Source organism: Palaemon carinicauda, chromosome 38, assembly GCF_036898095.1.
Source record: "Palaemon carinicauda isolate YSFRI2023 chromosome 38, ASM3689809v2, whole genome shotgun sequence".
Classification (NCBI taxonomy): Eukaryota; Metazoa; Arthropoda; class Malacostraca; order Decapoda; family Palaemonidae; genus Palaemon; species Palaemon carinicauda.
The window spans coordinates 43110040-43136168 of record NC_090762.1 but is presented as its reverse complement, the minus strand read 5'-3'; the positions used below and the strand labels follow the sequence as shown (position 1 = coordinate 43136168).

Below are 26129 nucleotides of genomic sequence, written 5' to 3'. Positions count from 1 at the left end.
ACTGTTTTCAAAGATGAACTAACGTTTAGTTTATTTATGCTACGCAGTTGTTGACGTTCAGGACGTTCAACATGCGCTCTATCGTTACGATAGAGAGAGAGTGTATCACGGTTTCACTTTGCAGTAAGAGTAAATCGATTCTGACGTTTTGTTCATTCTTTCTTAGCTTAAATGTTTTAAATTCTATTTCAAAGGAACTTTTTATTTGAAAAACCTTTCAGATTTTTCCTTTAGTGAAATAACATGTTTTTTTGACGAAATATAATTGGGCTCTTCTCTTAGGTGCGAAATCAAGAGAGAAAGAGAGAGAGAGATAGAGACGGAGGGAGAGAGAGGAGAGAAAACGTTCCGTTCAAGCGGGTAACGTTGTTCTCGAGTTACTCTCGTCCCTAGTCTCTGTACGGGGAGGAAGGATAAAACGTTTTTAGTTTTTTATTCTCGTCCCCAGGCTATGTGCGGTGAGAGATTGAAAACGTAGTTTATATGAACTAGTGTTTAGTCTCTTTCCCAGCCACTGATTTTTTTATCTTAAAATATGTTTTCTGTTTTTTGCTGGTATTAATGAGCTTGCATTATACGACTGATTTCGCAATTACTACCTTTTAATGAAGGGAAGAATTGCGTGTTTCAGGTAGAAATCAGTAAAAGTTTTGATTTCAGTGAAATAAGTGCAAAACAGAAAATCGAAGTGATAAAGTGATAAGCGCAAAGTGTTACAGTGTTGCGTCCGAGGGTTCGTCTGTTCGTGCCTGTCGTTCACCTAGTCCGGGACCTCTTGCATGCTCCCAAGCCCAGGGGAGAAGTAATGTCAAACGACTTATGGGTTCGAGAGGCCTTGATCAACAAACAGACGTTTTCCCTCTATGGTATCGGGTGTATCTTACCAAGATCTCCCCTACCATAAGACGAGAGAGACGTTGTTTCTCCTCGTCATCCGAAGGCTTTTCGCATAAGAAACCTGTCACAAGGTTTCGAAGCCCTTAAGCGAAAGTCAGTCCTTTCAGGACAGGTCCAGCGTCCTGGTTACAACCATTAGGACAGCTCTGACCCTATGCAGTCATCGGATAACTGCTCGCCGCCTAACAAAAGCGTAACACAGACTCCGAGAGTCTTTTTTTGTTGGCAAAGTGTTGCGGTCACAGACGTTACCCTCGTCTCTTACCACAACCATTTCCGTTTATCCTTAATGGGTTGTATGGCAAGACATGCAGTATATGCTTGCCTCCCTTATGGAAGACTATTCTGCCGATTAGTCCGTTGAGTCTAGCCGTTTATCTCATCGATATCCTGGCTTTCAGCCAACCTAACGTTCCTTTGTGCTTACTGTTGACGTTGGCGTAGCTTAGTCACGTCAGTCAGGTTGTTTAGAACCACACTCGATGTGGTCTCGTGTGGTTTTTCAGCCGCATTTGGACGTTAGGCCACTTGCTGATGCTCCTGTTGACGTTCAAGACGTTCACTAACAATCGGAGTTGACTTGTTTTGACGCTGTGCGTCAACCTCCGCATTCTAGAGTTGTTTTGACTGCTCAGTCTAGGCAGTCAAAGCAGTCTCGAGTGGACGCTGTGCGTCCTCACGCACCTGTTGTGGTTGACAGTTCAGTTGTTGACAGTTCACAGACTGTCAAGCAGTTACATGACGTTGCGTTCTGGTCCGCTACTAATGCACCAGTGAGTGTGGACTCTGCTTGTAAAGCATTGCCACCACGGTAGGTCTCTCCCTTGCTTGAGACTCAGCTTTTATCGGACAAGGTTCCTGTAGATGAGGAAGTTGCTGTTCCCCCTCCTACTGATATTCCCTTGAGGACTCTGTCAGATGGAGAGGAGCCTAAAGCTGCTTAGCCCCCTATGGACTTAGACCCTAAATGGGCTTTGCTGCAAGACATGCAGTCCAAGCTTGCGTCCTTGTTAGAGGACTTTAATGCGGAGAAGGTTGCTACCGAACCTTCTGGCCAACAACCTTCCAACCGGTCGGTTGTGCGCCCTGTTGACGCTGAGGTAACCTACTCGCGTCTGCCAGTTGAGGTGGTTCCTCCACCGATGCGACCCAGTGTGGGTTGCCAGCCGCACGTTGACCTTAAGCGACGCTCAGAGGTGGTTGTTGACGTTCAGGACGTTCAACAACCAGCAGAGGTGACTTGTTTTGACGCAGTGCGTCAACCTCAGCAACCCGGTAGGGTGTTGACTGCACAACCCAGACGGTCTAGACAGTCTCGGGTTGACGCTGTGCTTCCTCGCGCACCCATGGTTGTTGACAGTTCACAGACTGTGCAGCAGTTCCATGATGTTGCGTCCGGCTCCGTCACGCATGCACCAGTGCGACCGGACTCAGCGAGCCAGACGTTGCCCTCTCCGTTGCCGTTTCCTCATCAGTTTTCGGATGAGGAACCCTCTGATGAGGACGTTGCTGAACAACAAGACGATCAGCCCCCAGAATAGATCAAGCCCTGCTATCCATCCAGAAGATGCTGAAGAAGGAACGCTGCTCAGTCAGGCTGTGGATGAGTCTGGTAGGGACGCTGTCATCCGTGGAACAATTTGTGTCACTAGGAAGACTACACCTCCGTCCTCTTCAATACCATCTAGCTTTTCACTGGAAAAAGGACAAGACGCTAGAAGCGGTCTCGATCCCGGTTTCCGAAAAGATAAAGTCTTGTCTGACTTGGTGGAAGGACAATATCAACCTAAGAGAGGGTCTTCCCCTGGCTGTTCAGACTCCCAACCACGTTCTCTTCTCGGACGCATCGGACGTGGGCTGGGGCGCGACACTAGACGGTCGGGAATGCTCAGGACTGTGGAACTCGAGTCAGAGGAGCATGCATATCAACTGCAAGGAGCTGTTGGCAGTACATCTGGCCTTGAAAAGCTTCAAGTCTCTCCTTCGAGGCAAAGTGGTGGAAGTTAACTCGGACATCACCACGGCCTTGGCGTACATCTCCAAACAAGGAGGTACCCACTCACTGACGTTGTACGAGATCGCAAGGGACCTGCTCATCTGGTCAAAAGGTCAAGACATCTCCCTAGTAGCGAGGTTCATCCAAGGCGACTTGAACGTCATAGCAGATTGTCTCAGTCGGAAAGGGCAAGTAATTCCAACCGAATGGACCCTCCACAAGGATGTGTGCAAGAGACTTTGGGCCACTTGGGGTAAAACCATCCATAGATCTCTTTGCAACCTCTCTGACCAAGAGGCTTCCAATCTATTGCTCTCCAGTCCCGGACCCAGCAGCAATACATATAGATGCTTTCCTCCTAGATTGGTCACATCTGGATCTCTACGCATTCCCACCGTTCAAGATTGTTAACAAGGTACTGCAGAAGTTCGCCTCTCACGAAGGGACAAGGTTGACGTTAGTTGCTTTCCATCTGGCCCGCGAGAGAATGGTTCACCGAGATACTTCGATGGTTAGTAGACGTTCCCAGTAGTCTTCCTCTAAGGGTAGACCTTCTACGTCAGCCACACGTAAAGAAGGTACTCCAAAGCCTCCATGCTCTTCGTCTGACTGCCTTCAGACTATCGAAAGACTCTCGAGAGCTAGAGGCTTTTCGAAGGAAGCAGCCAGTGCGATTGCTAGAGCAAGGAGAGCGTCTTCCATTAGAGTCTACCAATCGAAGTGGGAAGTCTTCCGAGACTGGTGCAAGTCAGTTTCTGTATCCTCGACCAGTACCTCTGTAGCTCAAATAGCTGTTTTTCTCTTATACCTGAGAAAAGGACGATCCCTTTCAGCTCCCACTATCAAGGGCTACAGAAGCATGTTGGCATCGGTCTTCCGGCATAGAGGCTTAGATCTTTCCAAACATAAAGATCTGCAAGACCTCCTTAAGTCTTTTGAGACCACCAAGGAGCGTCGTTTGGCTACCCCTGGATGGAATTTAGACGTGGTACTAAGATTCTTCATGTCAGACAGGTTGGAGCCATTACAATCAGCCTCCCTGAAAGATCTCACTCTTAAGACTCTTTTCCTGGTATGCTTAGCCTCGGCTAAAAGAGTCAGTGAGATTCATGCCTTCAGCAAGAACATCGGATTTTCGTCAGAAAAAGCCACTTGTTCCCTGCAACTTGGTTTTCTAGCCAAAAATGAACTGCCTTCTCGGCCTTGGCCTAAATCTTTTGATATCCCCAGCTTATCGGAGATTGTAGGCAATGAACTAGAAAGAGTCTTATGCCCTGTTAGAGCTCTTAAGTTCTATTTAAAGCGTACTAAACCTTTACAAGGCCAATCTGAAGCTTTATGGTGTTCAGTTAAGAAACCATCCTTGCCTATGTCAAAGAATGCTTGGTCAGACTTTATCAGATTGTTAATACGAGAAGCTCATTCACATCTGAGTGAGGAAGACCGAACTTTGCTTAAGGTGAAGACGCATGAAGTTAGAGCTGTAACAACTTCCGTGGCCTTTAAGCAAAATATATCTCTGCAAAGTATAATGGACGCAACCTATTGGAGAAGCAAGTCAGTGTTCGCGTCATTTTACTTGAAAGATGTCCAGTCTCTTTACAAGAACTGCTACACACTGGGACCATTCGTAGCAGCGAGTGCAGTAGTGGGTGAGGGCTCAACCACTACAATTCCCTAATTCCTTTTCCTTTTAATCTGTCTCTTGAAATGTTGTTTTTTTATGGGTTGTCCGGAAGGCTAAGAAGCCTTTCGCATCCTGGTTGATTTGGCGGGTGGTCAAAGTCATTTCTTGAGAGCGCCTAGATTAGGGGTTTGATGAGGTCCTGTGGTATGGGTTGCAACCCTTGATACTTCAGATCCTAGGGGTCGATCAGCATCCTAAGAGGATCGCGAGGCTCCGTAAGGAAGACGTACTTAAAAGGCAGAGTAATTGTTCAAGTCGACTTCCTTACCAGGTACCTATTTATTTTGTTTTTGTTATTTTGATAACTTCTAAAATTAAATAAAAAACTCTTAGCTCATAAAAGTGTAAACATATATTACTGGTCTCTACCCACCATCCTGGGTGTGAATCAGCTATATAATCACCGGCTAAGTTAAATATTGAAAAATGTTATTTTGATTATAAAATAAATTTTTGAATATACTTACCCGGTGATTATAAATTAAATGACCCTCCCTTCCTCCCCAATAGAGACGCAGTGGGACGAGGAGAAAATTGAGTCTTTGTTTACATTGAGAGCTGGGTATCTGGTCGACAGATGGCGCTGTTGGGTACACCCGCAACCTGTGTAGCGATCGCTGGCGAGTTTTTCCGTAGAGTTGTCTGTCGAGCAACAGAGTTGCAGCTATATAATCACCGGGTAAGTATATTCAAAAATTTATTTTATAATCAAAATAACATTTTTGGGGTCCTGAGGTGGCATTTCATTAGTTCTCTATCTTCTAGCTTCCTCAAGGGACAAGCAAGCATCTTGTCTAGGGTAACACATTGAGCAGTCATGAGGAAAGGTAGAATGACTGGTACTTTCTTGTTTCCCTCTTGTGGTGATGCAGCAGCCTTAACCAATTCACACTGGCAGACATCTGATGCTTGTGAGTAATTTTACCAAGCTGCTTTCTTGCATGCTTCATTTGCCAATAGCAATTCTTCTATCCTCTTTACAATGGGGAAGATTGGTCAGTGTCTTTCTAAACATCTTACTTGATATGCCTGGTTTGACACTCAAGACATCATCTCCCACTTTGTGAATTACTGTAGTTTTTCTCTGAGCTAATACTGTACTGGTACTGTAATGGCTTTTTGTTGAGCCAGTATTTTCCAAGGCCATACTAGTTTCTGCATACCTATGTAGAGCTGTTAAGATGTTGGAGCCCCCTTCTTTGCTCCAATATGGGATTAGGAAGGATGACATGACTAGGGAAGAAAACAAACCTTCCAGTTTGGTTCTAGGGAACATCCTCCAACTAATGCGCATATCCTATTTTAAAGGTCATAAGGTTTGTATACAAGTACTAACTTAGAACAAATTTTGAAAGTAATTTGTATTTTTCTGAGCTCTATAAAAGTGAGTCCCTCAGATTACACTTCCTGCAACGAGTACCCCTCTCATTACTGGGCCAGAGGTCAAAAGTTACACTGCTTGTTGTTAATGAACTACCTTTAGCAATTTAACGGTAATTCCAGCTTGCACTGAAGGTATTCCTTATAATAAAGGACTTAGGTTTCTATACTGTAGCTAGGAAACATTCAAATGAAGTATAAGATATATTTTTATCTAATTTTTAATGGTGTTAATACCAGAAAATATATTTTCCAAAGTTTTGTAATTAGATATAAATTGATAGTTTTTATTTTGTCAAAATGTAGTTTGGTGTATCATGTTGGAGGTGAATGTCTCAACATTTCAACATTCTATAGTATTTTAGAATGGCCAGCAGATAGTGAAGTATCTAGACATACCTTAACTTTAACAAAAAAATTTGTTCCTTAATACCATAGCTTTTATTTAAAAATATAGAGAATCAGTACCTATGCCTGTGCCTTGGTTTTTTATCTACCAAGAGACATATATTGGGTAGCAAAGGATCATTAAACCTGATATATCTTTGGTTAATTTTATACTTTCAAGTGGACATGCAGCAATATTTTGCTGTCTAATTCATTTATAGTTTTTGGACAAAATATATAGAAGTATTTACATTTCAGGAGGCTGTTACAGATGGCATGAAGCGGGCTTTGAAGAGTTTTGGAAATGCTCTGGGAAACTGTCTAAGTAATAAGGATTATCTTCGGTTTATAGGAAAAGCACCAGCTGCTCCACTTCCTCAGCTTACATCTGAAGATTTGTTACATGATGTTAACGAAACAGGTTTGGCAGCAATTCGAAGAAGAGCCTTGCAGGAAGGAAGATTTGGAAAGACAGAGGTATTCAGTATTCTTAATTTTGTTTTTGCTAAGTATTTTCAATTTATGCAGTCATTGAATTCTTGAATAACAAATTATCAAACCGAATTTAATCAAATTATTAAAAAAGGCCTTTCCACCAGCCCTTTGATAGTTAAACATCATAACTTCTAATTAAGGAGCACAACCTCTGGGTTGAAATTTAGGAAATTCAGATTATTGCCTTTTTGACCAGGAGAATGTATATATTTTGTTTCAGATAACTTTTTTTTTTAATGAAAACAATTTGCTTTATTGCTAAAAATTCCTTTGTTATGTACACTAAATACAAACCCTCTCACTCTTTATAAGGGAATATATTTTTGGTGAAGCTTGAAGACTAGCCGTAAGACGTTTTAGAGAGGTATAACTACCCCACCACTAACTCGGCAGTAGTACCAGCTACCTCGCTCACTCACACCTGTGTTCTCTCGTCACTTTTGCTTTTGGGTCGATTGAGAGCGGACATAGTTTATCTCTACCTCTTAACCTTTGACTGGCCTTAGACTAACAATTTTTTACTTTCTCTTTTCAGGTGAGTATTGCTGTCTTAGGTCGGAATGGGGGCTTTTTTCTTACCTGAAGGGTGCAAATACAGCACCCTCATGTATTCTGTCGAGACCAACTCACGCCCTGTGTCCGGCCTACAGAGGATGCAGTTATACACAGTCGTATTACCTGCGCAGAATGCCAGGTTTGGTAGACGATGAAAGAAGTCCAAGAGAGATTCTTATCCTTTGGGATCATCCTCGAAGGTAAAGAAACCTGGGCTTTTCAATCTCTGTCCAAAGCTTCTGCTCAATCAATTCCCCAGAGGATTCGATCGAGTAAAAGTGGGGACCTTTTGACGCTCAGAAAGCCCTTAGGTCCGGAAGACTCCACCGCTTCCCTTAGCAAAACAGCGCCGCCCTCCACCTCAGGGGTGTCCTTCTCTGTTGATGACTTATTCCAGCTGTGGCTTTCCTTAGGGATTGCTGGTCCCGCATCGAAGGAAGGTCTCCTGGAATTGATTCAGTTAGGGGCACAGAGGAAGAGCACACTGGCTTCCTCAGAGGTTGACCTTGGTCCTCCTCATAGGGATTCCAGAGGTTTTGCACTGAAGGAATCACTAGTGTCCCAACCTATCTCAGAACCATCACCTGCAACGTCACTGTCTTTTTCCAAAAGGCTGCTTATGGCTGACCCTCAGCGAGCTGACGGTGGCACAATTCCTTGTTCTGAGTTAACTCAGCCCACGGAGGGAGTGCAAAGTTCGATGCAACCTCCTTCAACACTCAAGGTATGCTTTTCCTATTTGCAGGTTAGGTCTTCTCCTGAGTGGTCGCCTCCTCACAGAGTTATGAAAAGGGTGTTAGACTCTTCTATCCCCTTCCTTAGCCCCTTGGAAGATGACTCTTCCGACCGAGACGTAGAGGTAGTGTGCAGACTGGGGACAGCTGCTATACCTCGCCAGAGAGTTCGATGAGCTTCAACCTTCACTCGCCCAGTTCCAGTTGTGGTAGCGCACAGGATTGCTTACTAAACTCCCGCAGGAGTTCTGGCGAGGGATTTAGTCAATGTAGAACCAGACGACTTTTTTAGCACTCGCTGACGCCAACCAGCGTGAGCCAGAATGTTCGCCATCGCTAGCTCGCAATTCACACAGAACCAGAACGAGCTAACAGACAACAGATGCTAGAAGATCCTTCAGCGCATGATCAGGTTCCAGCTTGCGACCATTTACCCGGCTACGACCAGCCTTCAGCTAGCGGCCTCGTATGGACACTATCACGCTAAACTTGCCACCACAAAACAACTCGCAACCATGGATCAGCTTGCGATTGCACAACTCGCAATCAAGGATGAGAGAGTTCCGCCGCTCATCATTCTGTTTGTCAAGAGAGATAGCACTCACCAAGACCTTCACATCCACGAAAACCCTTTCGTAACACCATGATGGATCATGACAACATGCCAGTGCGCATACATACAGGTAAGTGCAAACACTCTCCCCAGGGGGAAGTAAGACAAGCCAGCAAGAACTCCTTTAAGACAAACCCCAGAACGTGAGATCCCGCAGGAGCCCCTGACAACCGTGCCTTCGTTCAACAGGGACATGCCCGGGGTCCAGGTACTGGTCAAGACAGTTCAGGAGGCAGTAACAGGGACCTTGCAAGGTCCATCATACAAAGATCAGGTACTCGCTGCTGTAATGAGCACCCCATGGATCCCGCTGGAGATTTCAAGCGCCTCAAGGGTCACCTCTCCCCCATCCGATCTGAGAAGGAATTCCATCCCAGTGCAGCCGAAGGAGCAGCAGGCCCCAATGGTCGTCATCTATCCGGAAGTGACCGAGTTCAGCAAACTGCAGCATGATTTCTCGAGATTGGAACTAACTCCGATAGTTCTGGCTAAGAAGGAGAGGCGACCGAGACAGCCAAATTCTCCGCCAGTTGACACGTTTCAACCCAAGACCAGCAGTGGTTCGAGATCTTCGCGGGAGATCTCTTTGACCAAGAACTACAGGCTATCTATAATCGAGATAGTTCGAACGAGCCAGCCAGCTTCAACAGTAAAACCAACCCAGAATTCGCACACCTCACCCTCCACATGTGTCAAGCCCTTCTAAAGCTAAGGAGGGCTCGAAGAGACCTTCCCTTCTCGCCAAATTCCTTCCAAGGCCTATGGAGAGGAGGGACTCAAAGGCAGTGCTGAAAGAACTGGTCTTCGAGGATGGCGGCTGTCTCAAGAATGAGTACCAGCATTTTGTTCAACGACGACAGTGGACAAAGAGGTCCCCTCAACGTCGAGGGACTCTGCTAGATGCCATGATGACCATGACTCCGATAAGGATGACACAACCCAGAGAGCAGCATGCCCCAAGATCTTAGCGAAGGAGCAGAAAGAGTCGGACCAGGCTTTCTGGCAAGTCTTAGCCTGCATTAATGCCATAAATGGGCTGGATAATCCTTCCTCTGCACCACCAGAAGGTAAGGATACAGTCTTGAACCTTCTCTTTGGCACCCAGAACCAGCGCAGCCCTTCCCTGGTCAAGGGAATTGAAGGGGGCTAGTAAGAAGGCTTTCGCACAGATCGCCGAAGGTTTGCTGTCCCTATGGTCCAGTGAATCAGCGAAACTCCTCCCTCCACCCTTTGTCCAGCAGAGGAAGTATTATGAAATAATGGAGGAGAACATGGCAGGCATTGCCTCTGGATTTATCTATAGTGTGTCTGACTAAGGGCATGTCTTTTCAGAGACTTTCAGCCCTACTGGTGAATTTCTCAGCCAGCAACACCCTTAACATGGTGAGGGTCGTGAAGTATGCCTTGCAGGCAACTTTGTGGCTGGACCTATGGCAAGGATCAGTTGGACACCCTTTCAAGACTAAGGACTGGTCCTTAGAAAGAGTCCATGGCCACCTCCCTACTCTTGGGTAATAGGACCGAGTTCTTGGCTCACCAAGTACTTAACTTGTGGGTTAACTTGGTCTTCAGGCAGCAAGATGCAGTGGTAGAGAAATTCAACAAACAGGTCCCCTTGACAGAGATGACAAGACTGTAAACCTCATCCATGAAGGATCCCTCACTTTTTAAGGGGACCATCCGCTATGGTGTTTGACATAACATCTTGAAAAAATCTAAAATTGTTTTATTGTTTCTATGTATTTAGAATCATGCTGAACATGCTCTCTAGAAGTTTCAGCCAATTTTTTTTTTTTTACAAACAATGAAGATAAAGCTGTCTTTAAATGATCACATCATCCTTACTAGGTCGTCTGCATGACTGAGTTTGACAGAATCGTTCTTTGCGTGTTTATTTTTGCATATGTATAGCGATTTTTTCACTTATGTTTCAGAATATCGTATGTCTGGCAGAGCTGGAAGGCATTGATGGAGGGTAGGCAAATACAAACTACGATCTTCGAGAAGACCAGCCAGAGTTTCCAAAGACGTATGATGCATGTGTGTTTGTTTACTTTCAGTTCACATGTACATTTGTGTTTTCACAACGTCTTCGTGAACTTTATTGCAAGGCCAATGTTATCTAAGGTCAAAGAAAGAAAGGAAAGTAAGCCGAGAGCAACAAAAAAGAACCAAGAAGAGAGGGAAGCATGAAAAAAAGAGTACAAAGCTGGAACATTCTAACTAAAACTCTGGCAACAATGAGAGGCCGCAGGCAACTCATGACACTGTTACACCAAGTTTAGGGTTCAAATACCTCGTTCATGTAGGATTAAACAATATAAGTACAAAGTAAGGTTATCATAATAATATTATTTTGATTTTTCTAAGACAAAAGCAAAAATTATAGCAAATCTTTGGGAGCTCATAACTCAAAAACCTACTTACATATTCACACTTTGATACATTTTTCTTACTTATTTATCGTTCTATTTTAGAGAGAAAGATATTTTTCCATGATTATTTTGTGTCTAGAACCAAAATAAAAAGTACTGTAGATGCAAAGAGAAAATGGAAAACCAAAATTCTATCACAAAGAATTGTTTGGTTTATAATGGGAGGAACGTAGAGAGTAGAGGTCCCCTTTTTGTTTTTGTTTCTTGTTGATGTCGTCTACCTCCCAAAATTGGGGGAAGTGCCATGGTATATGTATGTATAAAGAGATTTTGACATAGGAAAAATCTATTTCTGGGCTCAACCTGTGTCGCTCCGTGAAATGCTCCTTAAAGCACCATTTCAAAGTTTTAAATCGTGATTTGTTCCGTAGCCGAAATACAAACCACGCTATTTACATGGGGTATTACTTTCGGCGTAGCTGAAATGACGAGCCATTAGATTTTTAACGAGGGATTACTACCCCCTCGCTAGTTAGCGGGGGAGTAGGGGAGGGGTAGCTAGCTACCCCTCCCCCCTCACATACCGGTGAACTGATTCACTTCACTTTTGGCTCTGGTTGCGGTCAGACGTGTCTACCTCACCCTCGCTTTTTGACAGCCTTAATCTTTTTTGCTTTTTCTTTCAGAGTGTGTTCGGAAGTTGGCCTCTACCTCTATCATGCGGAAATGGCCTGGTTTACCCGACCGCCCTTGTGGGACATTCATGTCGGCGGTTGAGACGGACCCTCACACCTTGTGTCCGTACTGCAGAGGTCAACGGTGTGATAGAGAAAATGTTTGCAGTGAGTGCAGGGAGTGGTCTACCTCCCAGTGGGAGAGGTTTTCCCGGCGACGGAAGAAGTCTAAGTGGGATCTTTCCCCTTCAAGAGTTGCCTTGAAGAAGGAAAGTTGCAAGGACTCTTCTTCCGCTGTCCGAACCTCCTCCGAAGCTCCCACTCGATCGGTCTCTCGTGAGAGGCTGGCAAGTGGTAGCGTAGGCCATTCTTTTCTTGACCAACCTCGGGGTTCAGGAGAGGGAGTTGCCTCCCATAGCGAGGCAGCTCCTCCTCCTCCTCCGGGGGAGGATATTGATAACTCTGTAACTAATGATGATTTATTGCAGCTTTGGACTTCCTTGGGGCTTAAGGGTTTGCCCTCGAGGGAAGCCCTGTTTGACTTGATCCAGTTGGTCGCAGCTGTCAAACAGTCGCCGGTGATAGCGGAGGTAGATCCTCTGTCTATCGTCGACATTGTTGTGGCAGAGGTCCGACGGGTCGGGTTAAACCCCTGCCTTGGTTGCTGATGTAGCTGAAGGCTCAGTTCCCCCCTCCGAACATCCTTTGAGGGAGGAGCTGAGTCCAACGGTCTCTTCCGCGGGTGATTCTCCCCCTCGGGGGAGTTCACTGACAGAGACTCCTCTTCGGGGGACCGACGATCGTGTGCCTGCTCCTAGAGGTCGTCTTCACCGCAAGGCTCGCCCTCCTTTCTGCCGTAGAGGGCTTCCTTTTCCCTACAAGGGAGTTAGGAGGCGACTTCGGTTCTTCACCCTCGACGTCCCCCGCAGAGGTTCCTCCTCAATATAAGTTGACCGTTGCAGCTGCATCTCGGGACCTCTCTGCAGATCGTTCGCGATCTCCAACGCCTGCCAGACCTGTGGACCTGCCTTCTCCGTTCCTGGAAGCGATGCGCTGTGGGCGCCCACGCACCCCGTTTTCCAACGGCCTCCGGTCCCTTCGGGGCAGAAGGACTTGTCTCACAATGTAAGCAAGTCTCTTCAGCGCCAGGTTTCACCTGCACGCTCGCGTGCACTCTCCTGCTGTTGCTGAGGACCTTCCTGTGCACCAGCAATCTCCTGCAGTAGAGGCAGAGTCATCTCGTCAGCGCTCTCCTGCTCGTCACCGTGTTCCTGTTCGCCAGCGCTCTCCTGCTCGCCTACGCGCCAACATTCTCCTGTGCACCAGCGATCTCCTACTCATCAGCGCACATCTGCGCACCCTGTTCATGTCACGTGCCAGGCGCGCCCACGATCTCCTGCGCACCCACAATTTCCAGCTCGCCAGTGATCTTCTCCTGCGTGCCCACGATCCTCGGATCTGGGCACAGGCAAGAAGATTCTTCCTTCTCCTTCTCATCCGCGATCACCTGCGCGCCCTCAGAGCTCGCCCACGCGTCAGCCCTCACCTGCGGGCCATCGTGCGCACTCGCACTTCGCGCCCTTCCAGAGCTGGACGAGACGCTACACGCCCACGCGCTCACGGAAAGTGTCCTGGACACGCCCATGAGCAGCCCCCGGTACGCTCCTCTACTCCTGCTGGCCCTGCGCCCCAGCCGCCTGCTCCAGACCGCGCAATCTGTCGCCTGCGTGCAAGCATCCTTCAGCGCGCACACGATCCTGCTCACCGAAGGTCTCCTACGTGCCCACGCGCTATCTCTCCTGAGAATGATCGCCCTACGCGCCATCGCTCGCCAACGTGCCGACGTGCTGACGCTCGCCTGCGCGCCATCCCTCGAAGGCGCCAATGCTCGTCCTTACGGCCGCGCGCGCCCACGCGCCCCTTTGCCCACGTGCCCACGCGCCCCTTTGCCCACGCGCTCCCGCGCCTTCATCTCCGCCCGCCCGCACGCAAACCTGCGATTTGTCCATTGCGTGAGCGCCAGCGCGATTCTCGACGGGTTTCGCAGCGGAACTCCCGAGAGAGCTTCCTCCACGACGCGAGCTACTCAAGCAACCATACTGCAACATCTTCCACAAAGCCGTAGCATCACTTCGGCTTCACGCTTGGAGACTATCCAGCATCTCCTCACAGAGAGAGGCTTTTCGCAACAAGTTGTGGAGAGGATGTCTCGACACCTGCGAAAGTCATCTGCAGGGTTCTACCAGGCGAAGTGGAGAGTCTTCTGTGGTTGGTGTCGTGGGAGGGGTATCTCTCCCCTTGATGTCACTATTCCAGCAATAGCGGAGTTTCTTGTGTATATGCGGGAAGAAATGCTCCTTTTGGTCTCGGCGGTGAAGGCTATCGCTCAGCCTTAAGTCTTGCCTTCAGGCTGAAAGGAATGGACATTTCCGCCTCGCTGGAACTTTCCCTACTCATACGAAGCTACGAGCTTACCTGCCCTGAGTCGGAAGTGAGACCCCCTCCATGGAACGTGGTTCGTGTCCTCAGGTCTCTTAAGAGACCTCCGTTCGAACCATTACGCCAGGCTTCTGATCATCACCTGACTTGGAAAACGGTGTTCCTGCTCGCTTTGGCCTTGGCCAAGTGAGTCGGTGAACTTCATGGTCTCTCGTACGACGTCGCCCATTCGAGGGGATGGGGGGAGGTAACGTTCGGGTTTGTCCCCGAGTTTGTTGCTAAGACTCAGCATCCTGGAGTTCCGGACCCACGGTTTGACGCCTTCAAGATTTCGAGTCTCCGTTCTGTAACAGATGACCCAGACCATCTCCTACTATGCCCAGTAAGAAGTCTGAGGCTCTATCTGAAGAGAACAGCTGCAGTTCGTCCTCGAGTGCAAGCCCTTTGTGAGCACAGGGAGGACGAAGAGGAGGGTCACTAAGAACACCATCTCAGCTTGGATTCGCAGGGTCATCCACCATTCCCTGAATCCAGACCCTCCTCCGTCACGTCGCCCGAGAGCACACAATGTCAGAGGCATCGGTACGTCCCTAGCATTCAAGAGAAATTTCTCAGCGACGCAGGTTCTACAAGCTGGGGTCTGGAAGCGTCAAACGACCTTCACAGCCCACTACCTGCAGGACGTGACCCACAGGAGGCTCGATACGCTCTCTATCGGCCCTGTTGTAGCTGCTCAACAGCTGGTCTAACCTCAGGCTCGTTGATGGACAAGTAGCAGAAGGTTGCTGGCATTGTTACCCGGTTTTAGTCTGCATCTTCCCCTCTCTTGGGGAAAGCAGCATCCTGGGTTCTCTGCACAGCTGACCTCAAACCACTGCAGGTAAACCATGCTTCCTTGTGTTCCAAGTATTAATATAATACTGTCGCGTCCCCCATACCCTGACAAGGTGGTATTGTGAATGTCCTAGCCTAGATTTCCATCTAAAGGACTTCAGGTCAATTTCCTAGGACGAGTCACACTTCTTTCCTTCACACACAATCTTATGTAGGCCGCACGACTTGCGAGGTGCAGGGACTCCTTATCTCGAGTGCTACACACTCGGATCCTGAGTCCCCAGGCAAAGCCAAAGCCAAAGCCAGCAAGGCTGGGGCTTACCACCCTACCTAAGGGTTGAGTCACCCCATGTAAATAGCGTGGTTTGTATTTCGGTTATGGAACAAATGACAAATTCGGAGATAATTTGTATTTTTCCTAACCATACAAACCTTAGCTATTTGCACATACTTGCCCGCCAGCCCTGTCCCCCGTGAAGTCCTACCTCTAAGCGAAGTGAATCAGTTCACCGGTGTGTGAGGGGGGAGGAGTAGCTAGCTACCCCTCCCCTACCTAGGTAGTAGGTTGGCCAGGGCACCAGCCACCCGTTGAGATACTACCACTAGAGAGGTATTGGATCCTTTGACTGGCCAGACAGTAATGCATTGGATCCCTCTCTCTGGTCACGGCTTATTTTTTCTTTGCCTACACTTACACAGAATAGTTTGGCCTATTCTTTACATATTCTCGTCTTTCCTCATACACCTGACAACAATGAGATACTTAACACTTCTTCACCCAAGGGGTTAATTACTGTACTGCAATTTGTTCAGTGTACTTTCCTCTTGGTAAGGGTAGAAGAGACTCTTTAGCTGTGGTAAGCAGCTCTTCTAGGAGAAGGACACTCCAATATTAAACCACTGTTCTCTAGTCTTGGGTAGTGCCATAGCCTCTGTACCATGGTCTTCCACTGTCTTGGGTTGGAGTTCTCTTGCTTGAGGGTACACTCAGGCACACTATTCTATCTTATTTTTTTTTTTCTTCCTCTTGTTTTTTTGAAATGGTGTGTTGGGCAGGCTTAATAGAAGGGCCATGGATGCCTGGTGGTTTATCAAGAGGTTGTCTTTTCCTTTTTCTGATTCTTTTTCTTCTCAGAACCATCCTTACTGTCCTCCCTTCAGTTGAAGTGGCTATCCTGGAGGGTATTTAGCCTTGCATGGTGTATCGGCTCCTCCATGTTGACCAGTTTTTCCGACTTTTTACTATAGTCTATGGGTATCATCAATCACTTTGTTTATAATTCTGTACGTATTGTTTTTGTTATAATTCTTGTTAATCTAGTTTTTAAGTATGATGACTCTTTTTTTATTTCTATTAATTCTTATGCTGTCTGGAGACATTGAGCGAAATCCTGGACCAGTACGTCCTAGATTTCGTCAATGTCGTCTTCTGTATTGCAATATTCGTGGTCTTCATGCAAATATCCAAGACCTTGCAGTTGCGTCCAGACAGTATGATATTCTTTTGTGCTCAGAAACTTTGGTTTCTAATATGAGGCACTCATCTGAGCTCCTTATAACTGGTTTCAAGAAGCCAATAATGTTGAAACGTGATGCCATCCCTAGGGCCAGGGGAATGGCGGTGTATATTAGGACCGAGTACCCTGCTTCTCATAAGTCCTGCTATCAATGTGGATGTCATGAGATTCAGGTAATAAAAGTTTGTGGCAGGCATAACAACTTTTATTTGTGTTCGATCTACCGAAATCCAGACATAGATGATTCTATCTTCGATTGTCTTCTTACCATTATGGCTAAGATACAAGAAGATGATAGAAAGGCTTCTTTTGTCTTTGTTGGTGATTTTAATGCTCACCATAGGGAGTGGTTAAGTTCTGTCTCTCCTACCGATCGCCATGGCTTAAGAGCTTTAGACTTTGCCTCTGAATCAGGCTGTGAGCAAATCATAAATGAAGCTACTCACAGGTCTGGTAATTGCTTGGACCTCGTATACACTGACTCCCCTGGCGTTATAACTAGTAAGGTTGGTTCTCCAGTCGGGACATCTGATCATGCCTTGATTTCATTATTAGTGAAGACTGAGCAGCCTGTCCCTGATATATCATATTCTTGTAAAATTTATATGAAATCCCAAGCAGACTGGAATGGGATTTTACATGATCTTTTGTGCTTGAATTGGTCACAATTATATAATAGTGTAGATCCTGTTGTCCCTTTGAATGAGAATCTAGTCAACATAATTGATAGGCGTATCCCTTCTCGTGTGCTAAGGTACCGAGTGAAGGACAAACCGTGGTTCAATGATGATTGTAGACGTGCTTATTTGGAGAAACAGGAGGCCTATCATCTTTGGAAGGGTAACAGATCAGATTTGACCTGGAACAACTATACTCAGCTTCGAGCTTTTGCTCAGAGAGTTTATGCCTCAACTGAAAAGGAGTACAATTTAACCATAAAAGAAACACTTTCTGGTACAACTCAGGAACATAAATGGTGGTCTACCCTTAAATCTGCACTCTTTGGTGTAGATGCAACAGTTCCTCCTTTACTTAAACCAGATGGCTCAGTCACTCACTGTCCAAAGGAAAAGGCAACCCTTTTGGCTGATGTTTTTGACAGTAAACAGAGTAATGAAAAACTTGAACTTCCTCATTCCTGTTTTCCTGAGGCTAAACTAACTAGTTTAGCTTTTCGATGTCGTGAGATTAAAGCTCTGTTGTTGGACCTTGATGCTTATGGAGGTGTAGACCCAAATGGTATTTTTCCTTTGTTTTTTATAAAGACAGCAGATTTCTTAGCTCCAAAGTTATCTGTTATTTTGCGCAAGTTAGCAAGAAGAGGAGCTTTTAGCACTAGTTGGAGAATTGGTAATGTTACTCCTCTATGTAAATGTGTTTGTGGTAGCTCAAGTCCCACTGATTACCGCCCAATTTCCATAACTCCCATATTATCTAAAGTTTTTGAACGTCTTCTGGCAAAACGTCTTAATAGGTTTGCTGAAGGTAATCATCTACTCCCTAGTTTGCAATTTGGTTTTCGTAAAGGCCTTGGAGCATGTGATGCCCTTCTTACAATCTCCAATGCTGTACAGAAATCCCTTGATTGTGGTCGGGAAGTTCGTATGATTGGCCTTGATTTTAGTGCTGCCTTTGACCGTGTTAATCATGAGGCCCTTGTTTTCAAACTGAAACAGTTGGGAGTGGGTGGGTCGTTTCTTAGCATTATTATTGATTTTTTAAGTAATAGATCTCAAAGAGTTGTTGTTGATGGGCACCATAGTGATTATAGGAATGTGATATCCGGTGTTCCACAGGGTAGTGTTCTTGGCCCATTACTTTTCATACTATATACACATGACATGTGGTTTGGCCTAGAAAACAAGCTTGTTGCATATGCAGATGATGCTACTCTCTTTGCATCAATTCCATCCCCTGAATGTAGATCTAGGGTTGGTGAATCCCTTAATAGAGATTTAGCTAGAATTAGTGCATGGTGCAAATTATGGGGTATGAAGTTGAATCCTAACAAAACTCAAAGTATGATTGTAAGTAGGTCAAGGACGATGGTTCCTCAACATCCGGATCTCAGTATTGATAATGTTTCTTTAAATATGTATGACTCTTTCAAAATTTTAGGTGTGATTCTCGACAGTAAATTTACTTTTGAGAAACATATAAGGTCTGTGTCTTCTTCAATTTCACAAAAAATAGGCTTATTGAGAAAGTCTTTCAAGATTTTCGGTGATCAATCTATTCTGAAGAAGTGTTTTAATTCTTTCATTCTACCTTGTTTTGAGTATTGTTCTCCTGTCTGGTCTTCAGCTGCTGATTCTCATCTTAATTTGTTGGACAGAAACTTACGGTCTATTAAATTTCTTATTCCTGATCTAGATATTAATCTCTGGCACCGTCGTTCAATTAGTTCATTATGTATGTTGCATAAGATTTTTCACAACTCTGACCATCCTTTACATTCAGATCTCCCTGGACAATTCTATCCTGTTCGTAATACTAGGCAGGCAGTGAATTCTAATAGCCAGGCCTTCTCCATCACGAGGCTCAATACTACGCAGTACTCTAGAAGTTTTATTCCAGCTGTGACCAAGTTGTGGAATGATCTTCCTAATCGGGTGGTTGAATCAGTAGAACTTCAAAAGTTCAAAGTTGGAGCAAATGCTTTTTTGTTGACCAGGCAGACATACTGTAGTCTATTTATAGTTTATTTATGACATATTTGTTTTTGATGTTGTTGATAGTTTATTATATGACATGTCTGTTTTGACGTTTCTTATTTTAGAATGATTTATTGTTAATGTGTTCTCTTCATTTATTTATTTCCTTATTTCCTTTCCTCACTGAGCAATTTTTCCCTGTTGGAGCCCCTGGGCTTATAGTATCTTGCTTTTCCAACTAGGGTTGTAGCTTGGATAGTAATAATAATAATAATAATACCCCTTCGCTAACTAGTGAGGGGGGTAGTAAATCCTCGTTAAAAATCTAATGGCTCATCATTTCAGCTACGCCGAAAGTAATACCCCATGTAAATAGCTAAGGTTTGTATGGTTAGGAAAAATACAAATTATCTCCGAATTTGTCATTTTTGGTAATAAATCAAAACATTTTTGATCAATTGCCTTGAAATTTTTATACGATGAAGGTATTATATATATCTAAAACATATATCAAAATGGTGTATTTTGAATAATTTAAAAAAAAATGCAGGACAGGGCTCTAATTAGATGATAGCTTACACCTCCCCCAGACATGACTCAAGTTATGCTTGCATGATTAATGTCATTGCCTGGTTATTATGTAGTCCAGCATGTGTCAGGGTTTGGACTTCGAATGCATCCGTGTGGTTCAGAGCCATTACCATTCATATTACTTGTCCCATCATGACTTATGGCATCTCCCATCATGGTCTTGTATTACTTAAGGTAATCAATAAAGTCTCTCAGCAAGATAATCGTGTCAGTTTTTTATGCTTTTTGCATGGCATCAAGGTCACAGTAGAAGGCGTCTATCTGATGTTGGCGTTGGCACTATTGAGTGTCCTTTTGCATGTGGAATATGCCAGGTCATGACTTTCTTTGATACCTGGGAACATTGAGGTAGATTCCAAGTATTTTGGTCTTAACAGCAAGACTCTTGCTATGAATCCTCAGAGAATTCTTTTGTAAGCATCTGTCTCCAGTAAAGTGTATATTGGTCACCCATTTTCAAGAGTTCTTATCCTGGAGCCAAGTCTGAATTTGTACAGTAGTGACTATATTGTTTTACAAAGTTTGTTGGTAACTATTGCAGTCCTCCAATGGGGTCTTGTAGCTTTATCACTACTCTGATGTTGGTCTATATTTATGTAACTGCAGTGTACATTGTCTGAATGTCTGCGGCTAGTCATCTAAACTAATTAAGGAGTAGACTGTTAGGGCCACCTTTTTCAGACCCTTCCCTTTTATTGGGTGATTTGGTTGGATCCTATAAAAAGGCAGATCAGTCTTGCATGTGGCTGTCTAAGACAAGTGCCAGTCTAGCCCACTCGCAAGTGACTGATTTTAGTATGCTCTACCCTTTGTAAGGAACTGGCGTTAGGAGATGCCAGTCTGAACACGGTCATGTCCCCACCATATTGTCTTGATTTTGATGGATTGATTAAAATGGAGAACAAAGTTCTTGCTTAAAAAAGTTATTAAGAGATAAAGTGGGGCATGTATTTGTCAGAGAACAGCTTTGGTTCCATCAGCGTGATTTTTATCTCTTAATATGTTTTTTTATTATTTAAGTTTAATATAATATTTGTTCCAATGTGTCATACAAACCCTTATCATTTAATTAGGGAGATTACTTCAGCTTAACCTAGAATTGGTTGGTAAAATTGGATAACAAGCTCTACTCCTCTCCAATCAGAGAGCGTTTAGTTTTACTTGGGCTGTTATTGGGTACAGATAGCTCTTATCAAACTTAATGATTTTTTTCTCAGGATTAAATGTTGGTCTGTTAAGTGTGGATTGAAAGAAAGAGGCTTGTTGCCAAAGGAGGGGTGGAATCAGCAGCTGGTTGATCTTACCACGGGTAGCGTAGATACTCACTCCCTCTGTGATTGGGGTCATGACTTCGCAGGTATCCCAATGTGCTGAGTGTAGGTCATGGTCTCATTTCAATGACGGGCCTTCGCTCTGAGGGGAGGGAGCGAGTGAGGCGTTCACAGGAGTTGGACTGGGTAACGCTCAAGAAAATTCTGACAAGGTATTTCGCTTTTTAAGTTCTCCTCAAGGGATATGTCTGCTGCTGTCACCCCTGGATCAGTCCTAGGGAAGTACACTGCAGGGGTCAGGAATATTCGATTCTATGTCATCTAGATTTCAGGTTTGCTTTCTGTTAAGAACCCTTAATGTTCACTGCTTTGTGTGAGGTGGGGGCCTTCAGTGGCTGAACCCCTCGCCCTTGGCTGTCAGGCAGTCTGTGGATGATGTGTTAACCTAAGGAAGTAATGGCTTCCTTAGTTCTTTCAGGTAGCCCCCCCCCCCCCATTACTTGAGGGAATTGGCAGCTGAGGCCACCTCTACTTTTCTCCGGTACGCCCTATGCATACTTGTGTTCCCGGAGATGCCTGTGGGAGTTCCACTCAAAGCACACCTCCAGAATCTTGCCAATCTTAGCATCATTATTGAATTTGTTAGTAATAGTTTGCAAAGAGGAGTTGTTGATGAGCACCATTGTGAGTACTATATAGGAATGTGATATCTGGTGTTCCTCATAGTAGTATTCTTTGTCTATTACTTTTTATACTATATACTCATGATATGTGGTTTGGCATAGAAAACAAGCTTGTTGCATATGCGGATGATGCTACACTCTTTGCATCAATTCCATCTCCTGAATGTAGATCTGGGGTTGCTGAATGCCTTAGTAGAGATCTAGCTAGAATTAGTGCATGGTGCAAATTATGGGGCATGAAGTTGAATCCTAACAAAACTCAAATATGATTGTAAGTAGGTCAAGAACAGTAGCTCCTCAACATCCAGATCTCAGTATTAATAGCATTTCTTCCATTCTGTATGACTTAAAATTTTAGAAGTGATTCTTGACAGCACGTTTACTTTTGAGAAACACGTTAAGTCTGTGTCTTCTTCAATTACACAAAAAGTTGGCTTATTTAGAAAGTTTTGTAAGGTTTTTGGTGATCAATCTATTCTGAAGAAGTGTTTTAATTCTTTCATTCTACCTTATTTTTAGTATTGCTTTCTGGTTGGGTCTTCATCTGCTGATTCTTATCTTAATATGTTGGACAGGAACTTCGGTCTATTAAATTTCTTATTCCTGATCTAGATATTAATACTAGGTATGCAGTTAATTCTAAAAGTCAGGCCTTCTCCATCATGATGCTCAATACTACATAGTGTTTTAGAAGTTTTATTCCAGCTGTGACCAAGTTGTTTAATGATCTTCCTAATCGGGTAGTTGAATCGGTAGAACTTCAAAAGTTCAAACTTGCAGCAAATGTTTTTATGTTGAACAGGCAGTCATAAGTGTTATAATAGTTATACATGAAAGATCTTTTTTAATGTTGTTACTGTATTTTTTGTTCTGTAACTGGAATACAAACCTAAGCTTTATTAGGGGGATATTATTTTCGGCAAAGCTGAAAGGATGAGGCATTAAAATTTGGCGAGGGTTGACTACCCATCCTGCTAGTTAGCGGAGTGGTGGTGATGGTGGGGGTAGCTTGCTACCCCTCCCACTCACCTGTGATTGAGCTCACTTTGTTTTAGGCTCGGATGATGAATGTTTGTTGGTGCTCTTCATCCTCGCCATTGATGCTATTTGGCTTTCTCTTTTCAGTGTGTGTGTGTGTGTTGACTTCTGCCGGCCATGCAGACCTGCCCTGGCCCTGAGGGTTGCACTTGCAGTACCTTCATGTCTGCTGAGGACACTGATCTTCACACCCTTTGCCCTACCTGCAGAGGTCAATGGTGTGATGTGGATTATAAGTGTTTTGAGTGTCGGGAGTGGTCTGCCTCCCAGTGGGAAAGGTTTGGGCGATGGCAAAAGAAGAAGTCTAAGCGGGACCCTTCTCCTTCAAAGCAGAAAAAACCCAAGGCTTCTTCCACTTCCCGACTTTCTTCCAAAGTTTCTGCTCATTCGGACTCCTCCCGGGGACCGTCGAGTAGTAGCGCAGGTAGCTTAACCCCTGGACAACCTAGGTCCTGGAGAGACAGTGTTGCTTCCCCTAGTGAAGCGGCCCTGCCTCTTCCCCCTGGGGTCCATGACTTCTCCTAATTTACAGGTTTGGCCGTCCTTGGGGTTACCGGGTCCATCCTCCAAGGAGGCCCTGCTGCAGCTTCTTCACCGTGTCGCTAGCGCACGGCGTTTGTTGACGTCAGATGTTGATCCTCTGGCCCTTGTCGATGGAGTTGTGTTATAGCCCTGAACAACTCTTATCTTTTGCTAGTGGGGGCCAGAATGATTCTCTCTTCTATCCTGTAAGGACTCGGCAATGCTTATTGGATGTCTTAAGTCCCCTTGCTGAGCACCAGAGACTTTCCTGCATTGAAAGGGTATAGGTTAAGATATCCAAGAACAATGCTTCTTCTGACTAGCGTATCTTCAGTTGTGCTGATCCAATGAGATTCTGGAAGTACCATTCATGTCGTGCACATAAAATCAGGGATATCAGATTTACCCTAGCCTTCCGGAAGAACTTGTCAGTGGAACTCATCCTGAAGGTAGGAGTCTGGTATGACAGATGACCCTCACCGTCCACTGTCCACAGGAATTTACCCACAGGCCCAGTATAACCTTAACCTTGGTCCGACGGTAGTTACTTAACAAATCCTGTTTCAAATCTAGCTCCCTCACAGGACAAGTAGTATCTTGTCTAAAAGAGCAGTTACATCAATCTAGAAGGAGAGGTAGAATGTCTAACCATTCACCTTTTGTTTTTCGGGCTGCAGTAGTTGCTTTGTTATGTGCTGGATCAGACACTAGATGCAGTCGAGCCTCACAACCAAGAAACTTCTCTTTACAGACATGTTCTATATTGAAGTATCTCCCCCCTCCACCCAGATGAGGGGGAGTATGGATGAAATGTATACAACATATTTCTCATAACAACCATATATTCAAACACCTGTCTTCCATGACCACCTACCAGTCCCCTGGTAGTGACCAATCCTAATACCTGCTAAATCTCCATGCTCAGGTTGTTAGTAGGTTGATAGGAGTCATTACTTTCACCCTTCTCCAAGACCAGAGTGCATTGACATTTCCCGGATCAGCAAACCAGTCAGAATGGTTTTCGGGATTTCCTCCCTCCTAAGGATAAGTCTCCTGTTAAAGGTTGAAGGTTGGAAAAAAATCATAAATTTTCTAATCAATTCATATTTTTCCTTATTATACAAACCTGAGACTTTTAGATAAAAATTAGACCACCTGGTAGGTGGCCATGGCATACCTGCAACCTGCCAAACTACTAGTTACTACTACTACTACTACTACTACCTCCTCATTACAAATTTGAATTGCCATTCCTGTTTTGCTTAAGTCATATTTATACTCTTATTATGGGGTAGGAGGTAGGAAAAGTTAATTAAATTGAATAAACAAAATTTTATATGCAGTTTAGTGAATCTGGAACTTTTGAAAACATATTAATTCAGACTGTATATAACTGACATAGATGGTAAAAAAAAATTTAAGATTAACAACCAAATGCATCTAAGATAAAGTTTTTGCTCATGTATAAATGGTAGATTGTCATCTTCCTTTATATTTGAGGCAGTAGAACACTTTTGAGATTACAATTTAGGAAATGCTTTATTTAAAGATTTTTATTATTTGTAGTACAGTACCTGTATGTGACTTTTTAATTATACATGACAAGTATTATTAGCAGTTTTAGCATGAATATTTTACTTTGATTTTTTTCTTTTTTTCAAGGAAAGCAGTCCTGAAGAATTTGCACGTCATAAAAAATCAAATGCAGATCTGGTTGCTGGCCCTTGTAAGCAAGAAAATGAGAATAGAAGAAATATAGCCCTTATTAAAGACATTAAAGTTGAACCGTTTTCAAGAAATACCGAATTGTCAACAGAAACCAAAAGTTTGCCGGCAAACCAATCATTGATGTCAACTAAGCAAATTAATGGTGTAACAAATGCTTCCCTGCAAGGTCAGTCAACATCAACTTTTAATAGACCTGTTTCTCTTGGAGTAAAGAATTGTGTTGAACCACAGCACACTTTACCAAAGGCAAAAGACAATGGGATAAAACCTGCAATATCTAATGTGGGTGATAAGTTGAAGGAAACTGATGAAATGGTTTTAGATGAAATTGATACTTCCATTTTATTTGCCACCACAATCTTTGAAAAGGAAAATTTTATGGTTTTGAATGACTCCACCAATAACGGACAAATGATTACACCAGGTTGTAGTAAAGTGTCTGATAGCACAAGTGATGATAAAGAGCAGAGGAAATTGAGACAGAAAGAAAAGCAGCTTGAGTTTAAAAAGAAAAGGACTTTGAAGCAAGAAGAGAACAATGTTGTTTCCTCAGCTAATAGCTCTCCTGCAGCAGAACTAGCAATGTGGGAAGCAGCAGATGAAGTCATAGGAGAAGGTTTGTGGCTCTACTGTTTTGTTTTTCTGTATCTTTAGTTTTAATTCAAATATACAAGCCGGAGTTTTACACAAATAAAAAATACTGCTTTCTAAGTACTGTACTGTGGGACTATACTATTATTTTTTATTTTCTGTTTGTTCCATAACCAAAATACAAACCACACTATTTACATAGGGTATTGCTTTCGGCGTAGCTGAAATGGCGAGCCATTAGATTTTAAACGAGGATTAACTACCCCTGCGCTAGTTAGCAGGGGTAGGGGAGGGGTAGCTAGCTACCCCTCCCCCCTCACACACTGGTGAACTGATTCACTTCGCTTATGGCTCGGATGATGAACGGTGTTCCCGTCCTCGCATGGCAGCCATTTATTGTTTTGTCTTTACTTAATTACTTACTTTCTTTACTCATGTATATATGTAAACATATTTTTATGTTTATGT

General features: G+C 44.3%; 1 protein-coding gene across 1 annotated transcript in view; it reads left to right on the top strand.

The window, feature by feature from the left end:
- Positions 1–26129, top strand: part of LOC137630156 (uncharacterized) — a 93620-nt gene that overhangs the window by 38884 nt on the left and 28607 nt on the right. Inside the window, exons 4-5 of the mRNA XM_068361609.1 lie at positions 6606–6824; positions 25005–25686. Of these exons, the coding sequence (XP_068217710.1) occupies positions 6606–6824; positions 25005–25686 (901 nt within the window). The remainder of the gene's footprint in view (positions 1–6605; positions 6825–25004; positions 25687–26129) is intronic.